General features: G+C 41.7%; 1 protein-coding gene across 1 annotated transcript; it reads left to right on the top strand.

Moving 5' to 3' along the window:
- Positions 1-1,419: 1,419 nt before the first annotated feature.
- SPCS3 (signal peptidase complex subunit 3) lies at positions 1,420-9,586 on the top strand. Its single transcript, XM_082680511.1, has 5 exons — positions 1,420-1,715; positions 3,139-3,214; positions 5,178-5,252; positions 8,366-8,481; positions 9,431-9,586. The coding sequence occupies exons 1-5, from the start codon at positions 1,573-1,575 to the stop codon at positions 9,561-9,563; spliced, it is 543 nt and encodes a 180-aa protein (XP_082536637.1). The 5' UTR covers positions 1,420-1,572; the 3' UTR covers positions 9,564-9,586.
- Positions 9,587-16,422: the final 6,836 nt, after the last annotated feature.

Raw genomic sequence — 16,422 nt, 5'->3', positions numbered from 1 at the left:
GCAGTCCCGTATCTTTTAGAATACTCTCTTTGGACATCAACACCTGTAACAACAAGCAGCCCTTCTCTAAGTCATCCTATAATAAGAATACCTAATTGTTTTGTTTATGCACTGTGCTAAGTATTCAATAAATCGTTGCTTTATTGAATAACCTCTGGCTGCCTGGAAGATAAAAATTTAAGGTTTTAACTCAACTAAGGATCTCTCCTTAGTTTATAGTTTATCCATTTTTCATTACTTGGCTTTGCTCCAGTTTAGCAGGGACTTTGCCTTATTAGTCCTGTACTCTCAAAGCCTAGAACTCTACCTGGAACAGTAGGCACTTAGTAATAATTCTAACTGCATGGCTGTATGAAAACTGAGTGATTAATGAATAATGCAAAGAAGCAAGGGCTCAACGATAGACAACGTAAGCCAGCATCAGGATCATACCATCACTTTCTGGTTTGCAGGTATCTCAGGTGTTCGTAAACTCTTCTGGCTTACGGACAGAGAATTAAAAAAAAAAATAATTTCAGCGGATTACTGGGCCCTCTGAATCCCATTTTTATAAGTACGAAAAAGCCTCGTTGCAAAAGGAACAAAGGTGTTGGCAGACGGTATATTTAAGCTCAGGGATTGGCACTGTATGAACCCTACGGCCCCTAAGGGCCATTATGTATTGAGGGCTTGCTAATGTTAAATTGTAAGTTTATGTATTTTATAGTACATATCTTCTTTATATATGATACATATTAAATATTTTATGTAAATAAAACTTAAATTATACTTCGTGAGACATAGCGATTCCACAGCCACCACCGCCTTTGATCCTAAGGACCTAGTGAGGTCATCCTTTCAGCTCCCCAATACACCTTGTTAAATGGACTATTTAAACTGGGTAGCAGCATCCTTATCGGCTAACACAGCGTTAGCGGCCGCTGTAAGGCAAAGCATTAATAGGAACTGGTCTAAGGTTGGGCGTGGAAAGTAAAGTAAAGGCTCCCACGCCCTCCGAAAAAGCCGAAGTTCTAACTTTGACCAGGTTTGACAAAGGGGAAGACTCGGCGCTTTCTAAAGCTCTGTTTCCAAACGCGACACGCCAGGACACAAACCAAACTACCTGGCCCCGCTGCCGGTTTAAAGTGCAAATCGACGGAACCTAAGCACCCAGAAAGCCGCAGCGCCAGAGCACCTGCCGTAAGGGCGGGGAAAGGATGGTGGGCGAGCCGCGGGCCGAACGACGGGAAGCCAGCGCCCAGGAGGCGGGCCTTCCGCGGCGAAGCCCCGCCCCTCCCTTGCTGGTCGCTGATTGGTGGCGGCGCCAGGCCGCGCGAGGAGGGGCGGGCCCCCGCGCGGCTCCGGCTCTCCGGTTCGGCGCGTCCCGCCCGCTGGTGGGTGTGTCCAGGCGGCGGGAGCGCGCGCGCTCGCTCTCGTCCGGGGACCGGAAAGGAGGCGGGGCCGCGGCAGCGCGCCCCACTCCCCCCACCCTGGAACGCTCGGCGCAGGCGGCGCGGCTCGCAGAGAGGTGGACCGCGGCCGGAACGGGGTGCCGGGTGTGCGTGGGGAGCGGGTTTCGGGGCGTCGGCCGCGATGAACACGGTGCTGTCGCGGGCGAACTCGCTGTTCGCCTTCTCGCTGAGCGTGATGGCGGCGCTCACCTTCGGCTGCTTCATCACCACCGCCTTCAAAGACCGGAGCGTCCCGGTGCGGCTGCACGTCTCGAGGATCATGCTGTGAGTACGGCCGGGGTCGGGCGGCGGGGCCGGGGCGGGGCGGGGGGCGCCGAGGCCGGGCTGCCGCGCGAACCCCCTCCCCTCCCCGCCTCCCCGAGCGGCCTTCGCCCCCGGGCGGATCCATTGGGGGCTCTCCCTCGACTCCCACCCTCCGCCGCACCTTCCCGGGCTTGCTCTTAAATGTTCGTTTCGAGCGTTGCTCGGGTCGCTGCCTCCGCTTCCTTCCTGTGCCTCACTTCCCTCGCCCGCACCCGGCCAATAAGGGAGCACCACACCAGCCCAGCGGCCAGCCCGGCCGCACCCCCGCCGGCGCGGGGCTCGGGGTCCCGGGCGCTCCCGGCCCGACTCGCCCCCCGACAGCCCCTCAGCGGGGTCCGTCCCCCTCGTCCCGCCGCCGAAGGTACCCGCGGCGCCTGCGAAGTTGGCAAGAGAGGTTTGGATGCCCGGGGAGGAGTCGGCCTCCCAGCGCTCCCAGGCGGCGTGCTTTTAATTTTATTTGTGAAGGGCTAGCCGCTTGAATAAATCTGCGAAAATGCCCGAAGTAGAATTTTGAAATGACATTGTCCTTTCGTTAATGCCCATTTTTTATGCTGATTTTTATTCTCTGGCACTTTCTTCGATTCGTAGCTTTTTTTCCCCCCTGGTTCTCGTGTCCTCCTTATCTGTGCCATCTTCCAACGAAAGCTCCCTCGTCTTCAACCTTAGTTTTATTTATAAGTCACAAACGCCAACAAGCCAGTCATCTAATGGCTATTCCCCACTTACTTTTTTTTTTCCTCCCTGCATTGATGTTTGTTAGGTACTCTTTTTTAGATTCCGGTAGACTCAGGCTGGACATCACGAGCGCTGTCTGCTCTGGGAGGGCTTAGAAGAGGGTGGCTCATGGTACACACTGAACAGCTGTTAGCTACTGTGAACCTTGAGCAAGCTTCCTACCTTCCTGGGTCTTCATTTCCTTTTGTCTGAAGTGGAAGTAATACCCAACTCGTAGGCCTGTTGTGAGGATTGAGATAATTGTCAAAAACACATAGTGGCCCTGACCCGGACGCATACGTAGTACGTGCTCAGTGAATAGTAGTTGTTCATTTAATCTTGGTTTCCATACCACCTTGCAGTCAAATGTAATTTTCTTCTACCCAGTCTACCAAATCACTTGACATCGAGTATTTCCACATTCTATGAGCACTTTTTTTCTCCCCCTGGGTTTTGTTAGGGGTTCTTTGAAGGTAAATGAAAATAGCTGAAGACCTACTTCTATAGTGGATTAGAATGTTTCTATTGTCACACTTACCAGTTTCTCTGATTTTTACTTTTTTCTTTGTGGGATACAGCTAGACCCTGTCTTTCACGTATGTAAGGAATTTTGTGAGTTTTGTATGCTGTTATGTATGAAGGATGGTGAAACTATTATCTTTATTTCTAGAAAAAATGTAGAAGACTTCACTGGACCTAGAGAAAGAAGTGATCTGGGATTCATTACATTTGATATAACTGCTGATATCCTTTTTAGCAAATATTTCATCGCTCTTTCTCTAGTATTACAATGATATACATATTTAGTGATTTGGGGGACAGTAAGTATGTTTATCCATTGAATCAGTCAGACCTTGGAAATTTCTATGCCTATGTTTTCATCAGTATAGTCGTGTTAATACCTCCTCGTTCAACCTTGAGAAAACTTGTATTTATAGATTGATGAGTTATTATTGTGTGAACACACTTTAAATTCTTCACAGAAACATTAAATAGATCTAAAGCTATAAGAGAGTTTGAATCTGTATTTAGGAAAGAAGATAAAATTAGATCATTTAAATTAAAGACGGAAGAATGTAACCACTACTCAGCCTACTTAGATGTAACGTTTCATGTACAATCCCCAAGAATATGTCCATGTTTTGTGATAGCAGAGAGAAACATATGTTGAAAAAGTGAATTGCATCTGCTGTGATTCAGAAGGTCATTGTCAAATGATTATTGGTAAACCATATTAGCATTATCGTTCTTCTTATAAGTACTTTTATAATAAGAGTCAGAGAAATCGTAACAATTAAAAGAGTTATTTAAAATGGACGTGATTTAAATATTTTCTCTTTATTTTGAACTTCCACCTTTTGACACCTCTGGTCACTGGGCCAGTTTAATCTTCTCTTAGGGTCTTAGATTACTATCTTGGCAGCATTGTTACCTGCCACTTCTGGGATCTCATCTGCCTTTTTAAGACCCCAGGATTAAAGTTGGTTATGGAGATTGAACTGTTTGAACTTGTGTAAAGCAACTATCTGAACAGTGGAAGCAGATTATCTACCTGTGGAGTTTACCTGACAAGTCTCTTTACTAGCCTGGAATTATTTTTAACTTGAGTTTTTTAGAAATAAATTACTAGGTTTAGAAGTAGACTAGGAATTAGTTCTGTAGGCACTTTTTTAGGAAATAGAGTACACCATCAGAAAAGTCCTGTGTTAAACTTTTGCTTTTAAGTCTTCATCTCTTAAAAAAAAAAAAAATCTAAGCTAGTGAGAGAGAGTTTGGAGCTAGTGTGAAAGTAGGAACTTTGTGTATGTGGGCAATTATAGTGAAATTTAATTTCATCATTTGTAGTTTAGATTTTCTTAATATGGCTGCTAAAACTTGAAATTGTACCTGTTTTTATAGAGAGATATTTAAGGCTTCTGAATTCCAAAATAGTGATTCTTAGTGGATACACATATCTAAGAGTGGAATGTCATGAACATGTAGCTGTTAGTATATAAACGGATATAATAAAATGACTTAACCATTTACATATGATGCTTAATGAAATCCAAACATTAACTCAGTTCATTTCTCAGTGACACACCAGTCTTGTAATTAATCCTGGTGAGTTTTTTTCACTCGGGTGCAAACTAATGAAACCAGATTGGTATTCAGCTGTGTACTCTTACTAAAGCACTTCATGGGTTGAGACATTTTGATCTCTACTGGCATATGTCCAAAAATAATATGTACAATTTACCGTACTTGGTTTAATTACTTGAGCCTAGTTCACTTTTGCTTAACATTAAGTTATATTGTGGTGATTGGTTATACTCAGAACTCCAGTGGAATCATATGTGCTTGAAATACTAAGTCCTCTTTCTTTTTAGACTTAGTGGGTTGATTTTACAGAAAACGAAATTTTGTATTTCTCGGTTAAGTTTGTATTAATTGAAGTATCTCAGGTAGTAATGCTTAGAGGAGCAGGGCAGGATACTGATAATCTCACTGATATTTTTTGACTTTGGAATGAGCTGGATTTTACAGTATATCATCTTCTATATATTTTTATTAAATTAGAGGCCCAGTATGTTTCTGGGCCACCTCTCCTTTTTTTTTTTTTAATTTTAGTATCAGTATTGCTATGAATAATTAATTTAAGAATAACTAAAATCTGTTTTAAAGTTGTATGCTGCTTTATGATTTATATATCCCTTAATTTATATACATCTAGAAAATATATTTGATTGGAATGTTAAGCAGTTGTTTCTTTATTTATCAGCCGAATATTCAACAAAAAATAATGTAAGTATATGTATAGAAGTATTTTCATAGATATTTAAAACCTCATTCTTTAGAAAAGAATATAAATTTTATATATTCGAAATATCTGACCTGAGTAATTTAGTAAATATCACAAGCCCATGGAAAGGTGACTCTACTAAGAAAACTTCATCTCCTTTGGTAGCTTCTGTCTTTCTTGTTTTTCTGTCTGCTTCTACAGCCCCCCTGCATTGTGGTTCCCGAGAGTGGGGTGCAAGCAAGGTAATGCCTAGATATATAAGGAAAACAATTAAGAGCTACTATTTCTTTTCTTATGGATCTAAGAAGAGTTGCCAGATTTTCAGTTTGTTCAGCGTTTTACTTGGCGTTAGGATGCAGTGGCAAGTTGCAAGCTCCTCGTGTGCCACGCCGGAAGCCAAAAGTCCATTTATGTATTTCTCAATTTAAAGTAAGAGGGAAAAGATGTGAAATTTTACTGATACTCTGTGGACTGACACTGATACTCTACTGGGTCCTTAAGTCACACGCCTCCTAAAACACGCACCTTCTCTGGAGGAAGAGGGGGAATTCTGTAGGGCAAGCGGTCAGCCTGCTGCATACATGTGTCCGTTCACTTTCAGCATTTTGCAAAGTTGTGCAATGTGTACCCAATTAAGTAGATTATATCATCTAGTTTTAAATAAACTAATCCTCACAAATGGAAAAATGGTTAAAAAATTCTTTCAAAGAAATTAGAGATTGAAGAGAATGCTAACGGTCCAGACACGTGTGAGCGACAGGAAAATGGCCGAGCTGACAGCCACGTTAAAGGATTAAAAAAAAAAATCAAAGAGATCTAATAAATAGTTGGCTGAGAACAATTTAGCATTAGTCAAGAAGCCTATTTGAAATGCACATTTACATTCACTATCAATAATAATATATCTAACGATAATAGTAATGTGTATCATGTACGTAATTTGTAAATAAAGATGCGTAGTTTGGGTTCAAAATAATTCATTATCAAAAATCTTTGGAGACTGTTTGCAGTGATAAGCTCCAACAGGATGTTGCTGAACTATGGGTTATGAGGAAATGAGGCGGTCGAATTACTCCTCAGCTAAGTCTTCTTTAAGCTAAGATACTCTCTCCACAGCTACCATTAGAGATAGACGGCAAGATACTTCAATCAGTGAAATTTGTAACTTGTGCTTACAACTCTGTTACCCAGATATGTAATCAAAAACTGTAAAGATAACTAATTTGTGAATCGTCTCTTAGATTATTTTAAAATCCATCTAAATATTTATATTTTTCCTCTTTTAATACGTGATGTGAGCTGTTCTGATAGTCTTTTATTAAGCCATATATCTACAATTAATTTATATTGAGAAATACATTACTTTGTTTTGAGTTGTACAGGACTCATCAGTTTGAGCACTTAAAGTAGTCTTTTTAATCTTAAATTAGAGTTGATTAGAAGTTTTATAATTAAAAGCTATTAAACTGTTAGATTAAAACCTATTATAACATTATTAAAACTATTAGTTTGTGACTGAAATTTATTAGTCCAGTCTGATTTAGAGCTTTTGTTGAAGATAAGAGTAAGGGTTAAAATACTTATATAGCATATTGATAAAACAGAAATCTTCTTAGGTCCTAAAAGTGTAAGGTGAATGATTCTGGTATGTGCATTAACTCCGAAAGGTGAAATCTGTGGAATCAAAATGCTTCTATGTTGTTTTTACCTGAGTTACCCTTATGTTTTGTTACCAGCATAGCCTGAGGTAATTCGTAGTGAAGAGATGAGTCTACTTCTGTATTGTATTTGAACTGTATATTCATTTTCAAGGGATGACAAATGAATCAACTTTATTTGTTGATTGGTTTGATTAGTTAACTGGAATCATTAGCACTTCAATTCTTTGTATATTTATTTTGAGCACATCTCTTATGGAGGATACTTTGTTGGGCAGTAAGAATATTGGGTTGAATAAGTTTTGATCCCTGCCCTTGAGAATCAACAAAGCGTTAAACAGAAAAAGCTGCTCTTTAGATAAGAGTGACAGCTGTAAGCACAAGTATTCTACAAGTTTCAGCAAATGATCCAAATAAATACGTCACCTTCTTGGTGATGGATACACCTGAGCAGATCATCACCCTGATTTACTCCAGCGTGGCCAGTAAGTTAATACAGTTTGGAATTTGACAGATCACTGCTTTGGTGAATGAATAAATATACATAAAAAGTCATTTTACTTTGGCATATCTTTGATTCTGTGTTCTTCAGTCTTGATGTTTCTGTTTAATGTTGGAGGGTTTAAGGTGAAGATTTGAACCCCTTTTTAGAACTTAACTGCTCCACATTTCTTTTTAGTTAATGCTGAGCAGTTGGCCTCACAAGCTAATGGATGGTAGCTTCATAAGAACACATTTCTTGGCATTTAGAAGTGGTTACAAATGTGCTTTTTCTCCATTTCGTAACTCTAATTTTCCAAACGAAACTTGCTTATGATATGTCAAAGCAGTGGCTTAAAAGAATTGTCTGACTTCTAGGATTTTGCCAGTAAAACAATAATGTGCCTATGTTTCCTTAAAGGAAAAAAAAAACCTAAAAAGTCTTCATTTCTTTAGTGATGCCTTGATAATTTAAAAACCTTGGAGATATATAAATTTTCATGAGATAATCTAGCAGCAGTGACCTGTATTAGCAGTGTGATCTACAGGGATTAGTTCTCTCTGTTTCCCTGGCACCATGTAGTGTCCACAGGGTTGGAGGGTCTCAGAAATTTTACAGGGAAAAGTGATTTAAAAGAATGCTTCCCTTCTAGGGATTCTAGTGCCTTCTGTTTCTCCTAGGGCCTCACTCTGGAGAGCACGTAAGTCTAAAACCTTGCATTAAACTTTGAGGGCTCTAAATAATACAGTTGCCTTGGCGAAAGGGGTGATTTCCTTTAGGGAAGTATCTTTCTTTTGTCCAGAAGTTTCACTCCTGTGTCTATCTACTTGTTACCATTTTGTCTGCTTTAAGATTTTAGCAGTTCCCTCAAAGTTGGATTCATTCATATAAATTAAACTCTTCGCTTAACATACTTCTGAAGTGACAGAGATGCTATATCTGTTGAATTATCTAATTAATTTTTATTTTAATGTAGGCTCTGAACCAGGTTGTTCTGTGGGACAAGATTGTTCTGAGAGGTGATAATCCAAAGCTGCTGCTGAAAGATATGAAAACAAAGTATTTTTTCTTTGACGATGGAAATGGTCTCAAGTGAGCAATTCTTTGTCATTTTTTACGTGTGATGTTACATGAAGGGGAGAGAAAGACGTGATGTGTTTTTATTGTAAAGAAAAACAGCTAAAAAGAAAAGTTGAGAAAGAAAAGTATTTATACAGATGTGAACTGGAAGATGGGGTAGAAATAGTACCGTGCAAACCCAGGTCTAAAAAAGTGCCCAGTTCTCTCGCATTATGGGAACTGTAATGGTGAGACGAGGAGGGCCTGGGGCTTCTGCCCTTAAGGGTACAGGGAGCCTGGGCTGCTGGCCCGGGAGTGGGACTGTCGTCAAAGGGCTCCTTCGGGGGTGTCAGAGGAGCCTGCCTGGGAACCTGAACGAGGAAGCCGCGTGTTGGTCTAGGAGTTGATGCTGAAGTTTCTAGTTTCGGTTCACTTAATCTCTCTGAACCTCAGCTTCCTTTTATACAAAATGAAGGAATTAGAACGATTGATCTTTTGGGTCAGTTTTAGCTCTTAAGCTCTGCGGGTCAACTTTGGAAAGGATTTTAGGGGAGAGCTATTTTAACCAAACCTGGTTTTGCAGATGAAAAGTTTCCAGCCCTGAGAGAGTTTGATTGATTCAGGTTTGCCCATCTGGATAATGATAGAATTAGGTTTCAAATCATCGTCTCCTGATTTCTAGCTCAAATCTCTCTGTTTTCTGTGTTTTACTCATTTAAGCGTTTTGGTTGATGGCTCGAATAACTGTGACTTAAGTGACTTGAGGAGGGTTATTATGGGGGACCTGCAGTGAGAATGCTGCTGTTTCCCAGCATCATCTCGGATCTCAAACGACTTGAGAAGAACTTGTGTGTAGATTAGAATTCCAATTAGGAATAGCTGGTTAAAAATAAAGTATTTGATACCTCAGTGCTTGAATTAAAATGTTTTTATTGAACTACAAATGTTTCTGCTGACATCTGTTTATTATATCTTTTTATAGGGGAAACAGGAATGTCACTTTAACCCTATCTTGGAACGTTGTACCAAATGCTGGAATTCTACCTCTTGTGACAGGATCAGGACATGTATCTGTCCCATTTCCAGATACATATGAAATAACGAAGAGTTATTAAATTATTCTGAATTTGAAACAGCATATTTTTGTACCTAATGAATTGTATCTTGTTTATCTCTTCCCTTGCATCTTTATTTGTTTTGGGTTGTTAACTTTTTTTTTTGGTGTAAGAATGAACATCAAAAGGCATATTTGAAGGGAAAGGTTAATGTACTACTTAATTTTCCAAACAAAAACAAACAAAGGCCATCAGAGTGGAGTATGATAAGAATAAGACAGCCACATGAGAAGGATTTGTGAAATATTTATATTTGAAGTATTCCCTGTATTTCCATGATTCTTTATGGAATATGAAGTGAGCATGAAGGGTAGTTAAAACTTTCAGGTGCCTGTGGAGTTATAAGAACCCTATTTATGCCTTGCATTTATGCAAGTTCACATTGGATGTGATTTAGAAGCAGACATTCTCTATTACCTCTTTTAGGGTATGTCTGAATACTGGAAAAATTAATACAATTGTTGGTGAGAAGCCTGGTTTACAAAATAGCGAAAAGTGGTGAATTTTATTCCGTTTGTCTTAGGAATGCCCACAATGCTTGTTTTTCTGACAGGTGACTAGCAACTTCCTCCACTAAAGACTAAATACCTCTTTATATGCTGTAAATCATTCTAAAATCATTTTAAAGTCTCTTAACCAAATGTGTGTCTTTCAGTGCTTTCTCTAAAAAAGTTCCTTGGTATTATATCTTTGTGTGATTCTTTTTTTTTTTTTTTAACATTGCCATTGAACGTTGAAAATGTTTGCATGGTTTATCTAGTGAGCATGCCTAGTGCCACGGAGTGGTAATTATTTAATTATTTTTCTAGGTCCACATTTGAATAATTATTGGGGGTAATAATAATCGATATGTGTTGGTGTGCATTTCCATTCACAGGCGCTCATATATTTTACTGTATGTGATCCTCAGTAATCTAATGAGGTAAGTAGTGCAAATGTTAGCTCTTTGCAGATAAAGAAACAGACCCAGAAGTTTGTGGAATTGCTTCAAGGTTATTACATAGCTAGCAAGGAAGGGTGTTAACCCTTGAACTCAGATCTGATTCTTTAAGCATATCCTTTTTTTATACCTCCGATTACAGACTAGTCAAAATTCACTTATATAATTTTTATTATATTTTTTATTACCCTGGATGCCCTTTCTATTACCTAGAAGAGATTTCCTATCCTGTGTGGAAATGACTAATTTTCAAGTTGCCAACAATTTATATACAGGTTAATATTCTCACTCATTCTCTGCAGAAGTTAATTATACTCATGTTAAAAGTATAAGAATCCAAATGTATGTAAAAATTATTTAGAGCTTGATTATATGATCATATTTAACATGATTCTTTTCTACAGTGGGCAAATAAGCGTCCTCAAGGGAAGCAACTGCAAATCAGTCCCCCTAAGAGCAAGACCACACACGTAGGTGCGTCATCAGCAGTAACCAAAAAGGGCTAATATCTTCTAAGAGTAGCTTACATTAGTGGCTTAACATTTGTTATACTTATTTCATATGAAATACATCTCCGTTTAATTGCATTGGTTGGAACAGCTCTTACCTGTAAGGGTGTGTGTTCTGTGAAGGTTAGTTGAAGGTCAGAAGTACAGTATCATGAATGCTAGACTGGGTTTGGATCCCAGCTTTTTCATTAAACTTTTCAGGGTCTCCGTTTCTTTATCTGTAAAATGCCAGAGTTGGACTAGTTAGCTTAAATAGTAGTTCTTTTATACCACACACGTCTGTAAAATTTGTTGGATCCGTTTGGCAGAGAGATTGAACAGAAAAGCACCTCAGTAATGTGACGGCAGCCAGATGATTGAAAGACAAGTCAACACATAATTCATATTGATCTGACTTTACTTCTGTTAGATTTTACACCTAGAAGATTTAACTTCTTACATAGTTTGTACAAACTTAAAATCTGTCGGCATCAAAGCTTAAAAGTTGGGTGTGTTCTCCTTGAGGCGGGTACACGTAAGAAGCGTGCAGCCTTAGCCAGACCCGGGGCTGGTTTAGGTGTTCATGGGCCTCTGCATGCGTGGATCTGTGTTTGCTAGAGATGAATGTGGAAATTTACTCCAGTTCCTGTTCAGTCCAGGCCCACCCACTTTTTGGAGTTCAGTGAGAAAGGGGAGTAGAAAGGCCCCCTAGCACAATGGATGCGTTTGCTTTTACTCACTAGCTAAGGGAAGCTGCTCAGGACAAGAATGCGCCAACACGGGAATAAGAAACCTCCCTCTCAGGAACTCACTTTTGGGTATGCACAGATTTGTAAGTTCACTGTAATTCTGCACGAAGAAGATGGACCTGTATTCAGTTGATAACCATATCATCAACCTCAGCGTCAGTGTTTTCAAGAAGTCTTAGAAAGTCTCCATAAAGACCCAAGGCTTCACACTTTTTTTTTTGTTTTTGCGGTACGCGGGCCTCTTACTGCTGTGGCCTCTTCCGTTGTGGAGCACAGGCTCCGGACGCGCAGGCTCAGCGGCCATGGCTCACGGGCCCAGCCGCTCCGCGGCATGTGGGATCTTCCCGGACCGGGGCACGAACCCGTGTCCCCTGCATCGGCAGGCGGACTCTCAACCACTGCGCCACCAGGGAAGCCCCCGGCTTTACACTTTTAATTAGAAACATCGGAGCCCAGGGATGATCCTAGGAAGAGAATAATTGCAAGACACTCATCTAAAGTAATTATGTTTAGAAATGAGTTAATTTTAAGATGTTGTGCTTACATGCTCCTTTTCTCTAGCAGTTTAACCTAGACAAGCAGCTGTATCAGTGATCTATTCCCCCAGTTGATTACATTTGGTTCCTTTATGCTGAAAGGAAGATAACAGAAAACTTCAGAAATTCCTTATGGTGTAATAGGAAAAGGGGGTTATTTTGAGCTTCTGATTTTGGAAGTATTTTACAGCTCTTTGGTGGGTCTGGCAACTAAGAGAGAGGCTTGAAGGCCGCAAGGAACGTTTGTTCACTGTTCTATCTAAAGCTTAATGAGCTAAAGCTTTGGGTCTTTGGGGGTATAGGTTAACGGAGGTGTTATTTTATAATGCTTTGACTTGACCTGAAATGAGTTTATGGGGGGGAAAAAACCATAAGCTGTGAATTTTGGTAGTAAACGTGTCCATTTCAGATGCTTCCCTTGCTTTTAGCAGGCAGTCTGTGTACCTTTTATGTGACTGCCAGTGGTTTAAAGAGATTTGTTTCAAAAAGTGGTTGCATGTTTTGATGCAATTTGGGAAACTACAAATACAGATTCATAAGAAAAAATCCATGAAGATACTGAAGATATGTTTGAGGATTTTCTTAATTGCAATAAATATTCAGCATTTTTCTAATGAAAGTGAATTTTGTTTATGAGTAAAAGTATGCATTTTACAAGGCTTTCCGATTGATGCTTGCTTTTATGTGAAGCTGCTGCACTCAGAGAAAATGGCTGAAACCAAGTCTAGTAACCTTGAGGTGGTTTTCTTCCCCCCCCCACCCCCTCTTTTTTTTTTGGTGGGGTGGGTCAGGGGAGGTCAATCACACCTAAAAGATCTTCTCCAGAGACTGCACTCCTATACTAGACTGTAAGCTCTCCGAGGGCAGTCTTGTGGGTTTATCTTTGTATCTTGCCCAGCGCCTAGCAGAGTGCTTTGCACATAACAGGTGCCCAATAAATGCTGATGGTGAACGAAGTCATTGTCTCTGTAATGTGGCCAGACGGTGGGGACTGCCCCGCAGTGAATGCTCTCTGTAAGGGCCGCCTTTGTCATTCTTGAGCTCCTGGTGACCTTAGATCTGATTCTTCTTCCTTCTTTTCACGCCTTGGGACAACCTGGGCCGGGCTAGTGCCGCTCTGGTTGCCAAGACCTGGGTTCTCCCAGTGCCAGGCTTCTGGTGAGAGCCAAGGGGTAGTGACTGGTTGAGAAGATGGATAAAGTAACACTAGAAAGTCACCACACAGACCTGAGTTTAAAAACTCTCAAGATGCCTGTGCAGCTCATGAAGAACCGGGTCAGAACAGACAGCTGGCTCCATTTGAAAGTGTGGCGGGCCCGGCCTCCCAGCCTCCCGGGCGTGTCGGCGGTTTTGGGTCGCTGCCCTCGCACTCCTGACCCCTGGGACGACCCTGTGAGCCCACTGAGTTGTGGGAACCCTGTTTTTTCTTTCTGTTTCTCAAAAGAATGTTTCCCAGTGAACTCAGACAACTGAAACGATAGAAATACTCCCTCAAAAGAACATGAATTTAGAGGGCAACTTAGTTATATTGAACCTCAGTGTATTTTATCTGGGACGACACAAGAGGTGAGCTGGGTTTTGGTTTTGTTCTCTCTGAACCTGGGCAATGCTGTGTCAGAACTTCAGTCCTTACACATATTCTCTCGGCTTGATGTGTTAAAGCGAGGATTCTGGCTCCTGTAGCCTGTTGCCTGATGAGTGCGTTATCCCTGTAGAAGGAAAGTGGCCCTGTCCGTAGGTGAGCCTCAGTCTAGCTGACCTCAAGTAGCTTTCAGCCAGGCCTTTCCTTCCCACTGGAGAGGGGCAGAGAGGTATTTCCTTGTTGGAATATGTGTGGTTGATGCATATCCCACTGGTACATCTGGTGAGTGTGCTTGGGAATAGGGACCTGGGTGTTGAAAGGTAGTTAGTGGTAAAACCCATATTCAGACCCTGGCGTCTGCACCGGAGCTGAATGCCCCTCCGTACAGGCTGTGCTGTTTCGCCAGAAACACGGGGTGATCATAACTTTCTTCCAGAAGTGCTGGGAGAAGTAAATACATGTGGGAACAGGACCTCCTGGGATTCCTGGCACATGGCAGGTTTTTATTACTTCTGCGAAATGTAGGGCATGTAGGGGAGTTGAGGGAACAGGGCCGAACAGTTCACAGACTTTAAAGTCTCTTAGCAAAGATGCAGGGTTTTTTTCTTTTACCTATAATGGTAGGACAACTTAGGTAGTTATTTCATTTGATGCAAAACACTGAGTCTTGCGCCAATGTTTTTCACCTAAGAATGGAAAAAGTCACTTAGCTTCATCATGAAGATTAGTTGATTAATGATTGTGAAAAGTATAGAAAACTTTACCCTCATTTTAACCATCTGGAATAAGAAAGGCCAGGGAAAAAACAAGGAATAAAGCTGACTGGAAGTTGGTGTGTGAGACAAAACGCACCGACGACGAAGGGGAGGTGGATTTATTCTGGCCCTTGCAATGGGGAGAACGTCCATTTCTGCAGAAGGGTTTCTCAGAAGAGGAAGGAGGCTTGGGTTTCTTAGAGACAGAGAGATAAGAGAGTCCTGCGGAGGTGGGGTGGATGCTGTTACTTCTCAGAACATGCGGGCTTGGTGGGCAAGGTTCTGCTCTCAGAAAGTCCAAGGTCGGGGGCTTCTTGACCACTGCTTCCTTCTGGGCGCACAGGGCGCAGGAAGGATTCCGCACTGTCATTGGTTTGGGGAGAGCTAAGAAAACTGCAGAGTCCTCTAGTGGAACAGCATCACCGTGTGTCAGTATCCAGGAGGTTACAGAGGTCAGGGTAACATGTCAGAGGCCTCATCAGGAGAGGAAGCACCCCCAAAGAGATGCGGAACCTGAATCAGGTCTATCTTCCATTATTTGTCACTTTCAACTTAAAGACTGACAGTTCACTGACCGCCAGCTCTTTACACTTGATTATGCTGTAGCAATCAAGAAATCAAACATGTATTTACTCAGCATCTTTTCTACCAAGTTCGAAGTATTTATTTTTATTTGAAATCAGTGCATTGTATATTCTTATTTCTCTCCATTAGTCATTTGTCTACTTAACAATCCCTGATCACCCTTCTGGTAATGAGCTACTCCTCTCATTATGTAGACTGCTCACAGGTTCTAAAAGTTGTCCTTTGCCTGCCCATCCCTGCTAATTAGAAATACATTTCTGGTAAGTAACCTAACAGTCATTCCAGTTTTGCAAAGGGTTAGGAAGGAGGCTAAATATATTGTTTAAAGGCCTTTATTAATCCTTCAAAAAATTATTACGGTTCACTGGAAGTTTCAAAAATAGCACAGACAAGTCCTCTGTACCCTTAATCTCAGCGCCCCCTTGTGGTGACATCTTACATAGCTATAGGTCCGTATCAGAGCCTGGGAACTGGCACAATCCGTAGACCTTACTCAGATTTCACCAGTTTTACTTCACTGATCTGTGTGCATTATGCAGCATCTGTAACGGCCAGACACCGCGCTTGCTTACACCCGGGGGTGGAGTGATGTGGTCATACAGACAGCATCTCAAACACTTTAAGTGTTCTTGGGAAGTTTGTTTTTGTTTTGTTTTTAGAGTAAAGCCGGGAGTCCTCAGCCCTGCCTTTAAAATTTTTCCGGTTGTAGAGTCAGGAGGTAAAATATTGTAATCGCAGTGATTACTCATGACAGAATAAACACACTAAAGTGGGTGGGAGGCGGGGGAGGGGTGTGGGGGGCACACGGCACACGTCACGTTGAATCACGCAGCCAAGATTCTCCTCCTGACGGTGCAGTGGGCCGGGAACCGCACTGCATCTGCGGAACCGTGTCCAGGCTCAGCGCAGCTGGCTGCAGTGCAGCGGCCGACCCTGGTAGGACCCCTCAACCAGAGACATGCTCGGACTCCAAGGGAAAACGTAAAGTCATCCACATAATTTCTGGAAAAACAGATGGTTTTATCCAACAGGTGATCTTACCTGTCTGTTTCTGTGACATAGTCTTGGAGCTGCATCAAGTGCTAAATCTGGTGATGCTGAAGGGCTTCCAGGATAAAATGTGAGCTGTATTATCTGGCTGGGATGACTCCAGGAGGCCAGAAGGACCGATCTTCCAAATCCAAGGCCTCCTGTTGGTCAGTCCCCTTCCAGGAAGGCACATTC

This window comes from Grampus griseus (assembly GCF_964374135.1).
Source record: "Grampus griseus genome assembly, chromosome: 21".
NCBI classification, from domain to species: Eukaryota; Metazoa; Chordata; class Mammalia; order Artiodactyla; family Delphinidae; genus Grampus; species Grampus griseus.
Note: the sequence above shows the minus strand (reverse complement) of the source record. Positions and strands in the feature narration are given on the sequence as shown.

Bases quoted from the DNA above. Each gene is read 5' to 3' on its own strand.
- SPCS3 (XM_082680511.1), top strand. From the start codon at position 1,573: ATGAACACGGTGCTGTCGCGGGCGAACTCGCTGTTCGCCTTCTCGCTG. The intron at 1,716-3,138 runs GTGAGTACGGCC...CTTTATTTCTAG, and splicing joins CACGTCTCGAGGATCATGCT to AAAAAATGTAGAAGACTTCA. The intron at 8,482-9,430 runs GTGAGCAATTCT...ATCTTTTTATAG, and splicing joins GACGATGGAAATGGTCTCAA to GGGAAACAGGAATGTCACTT.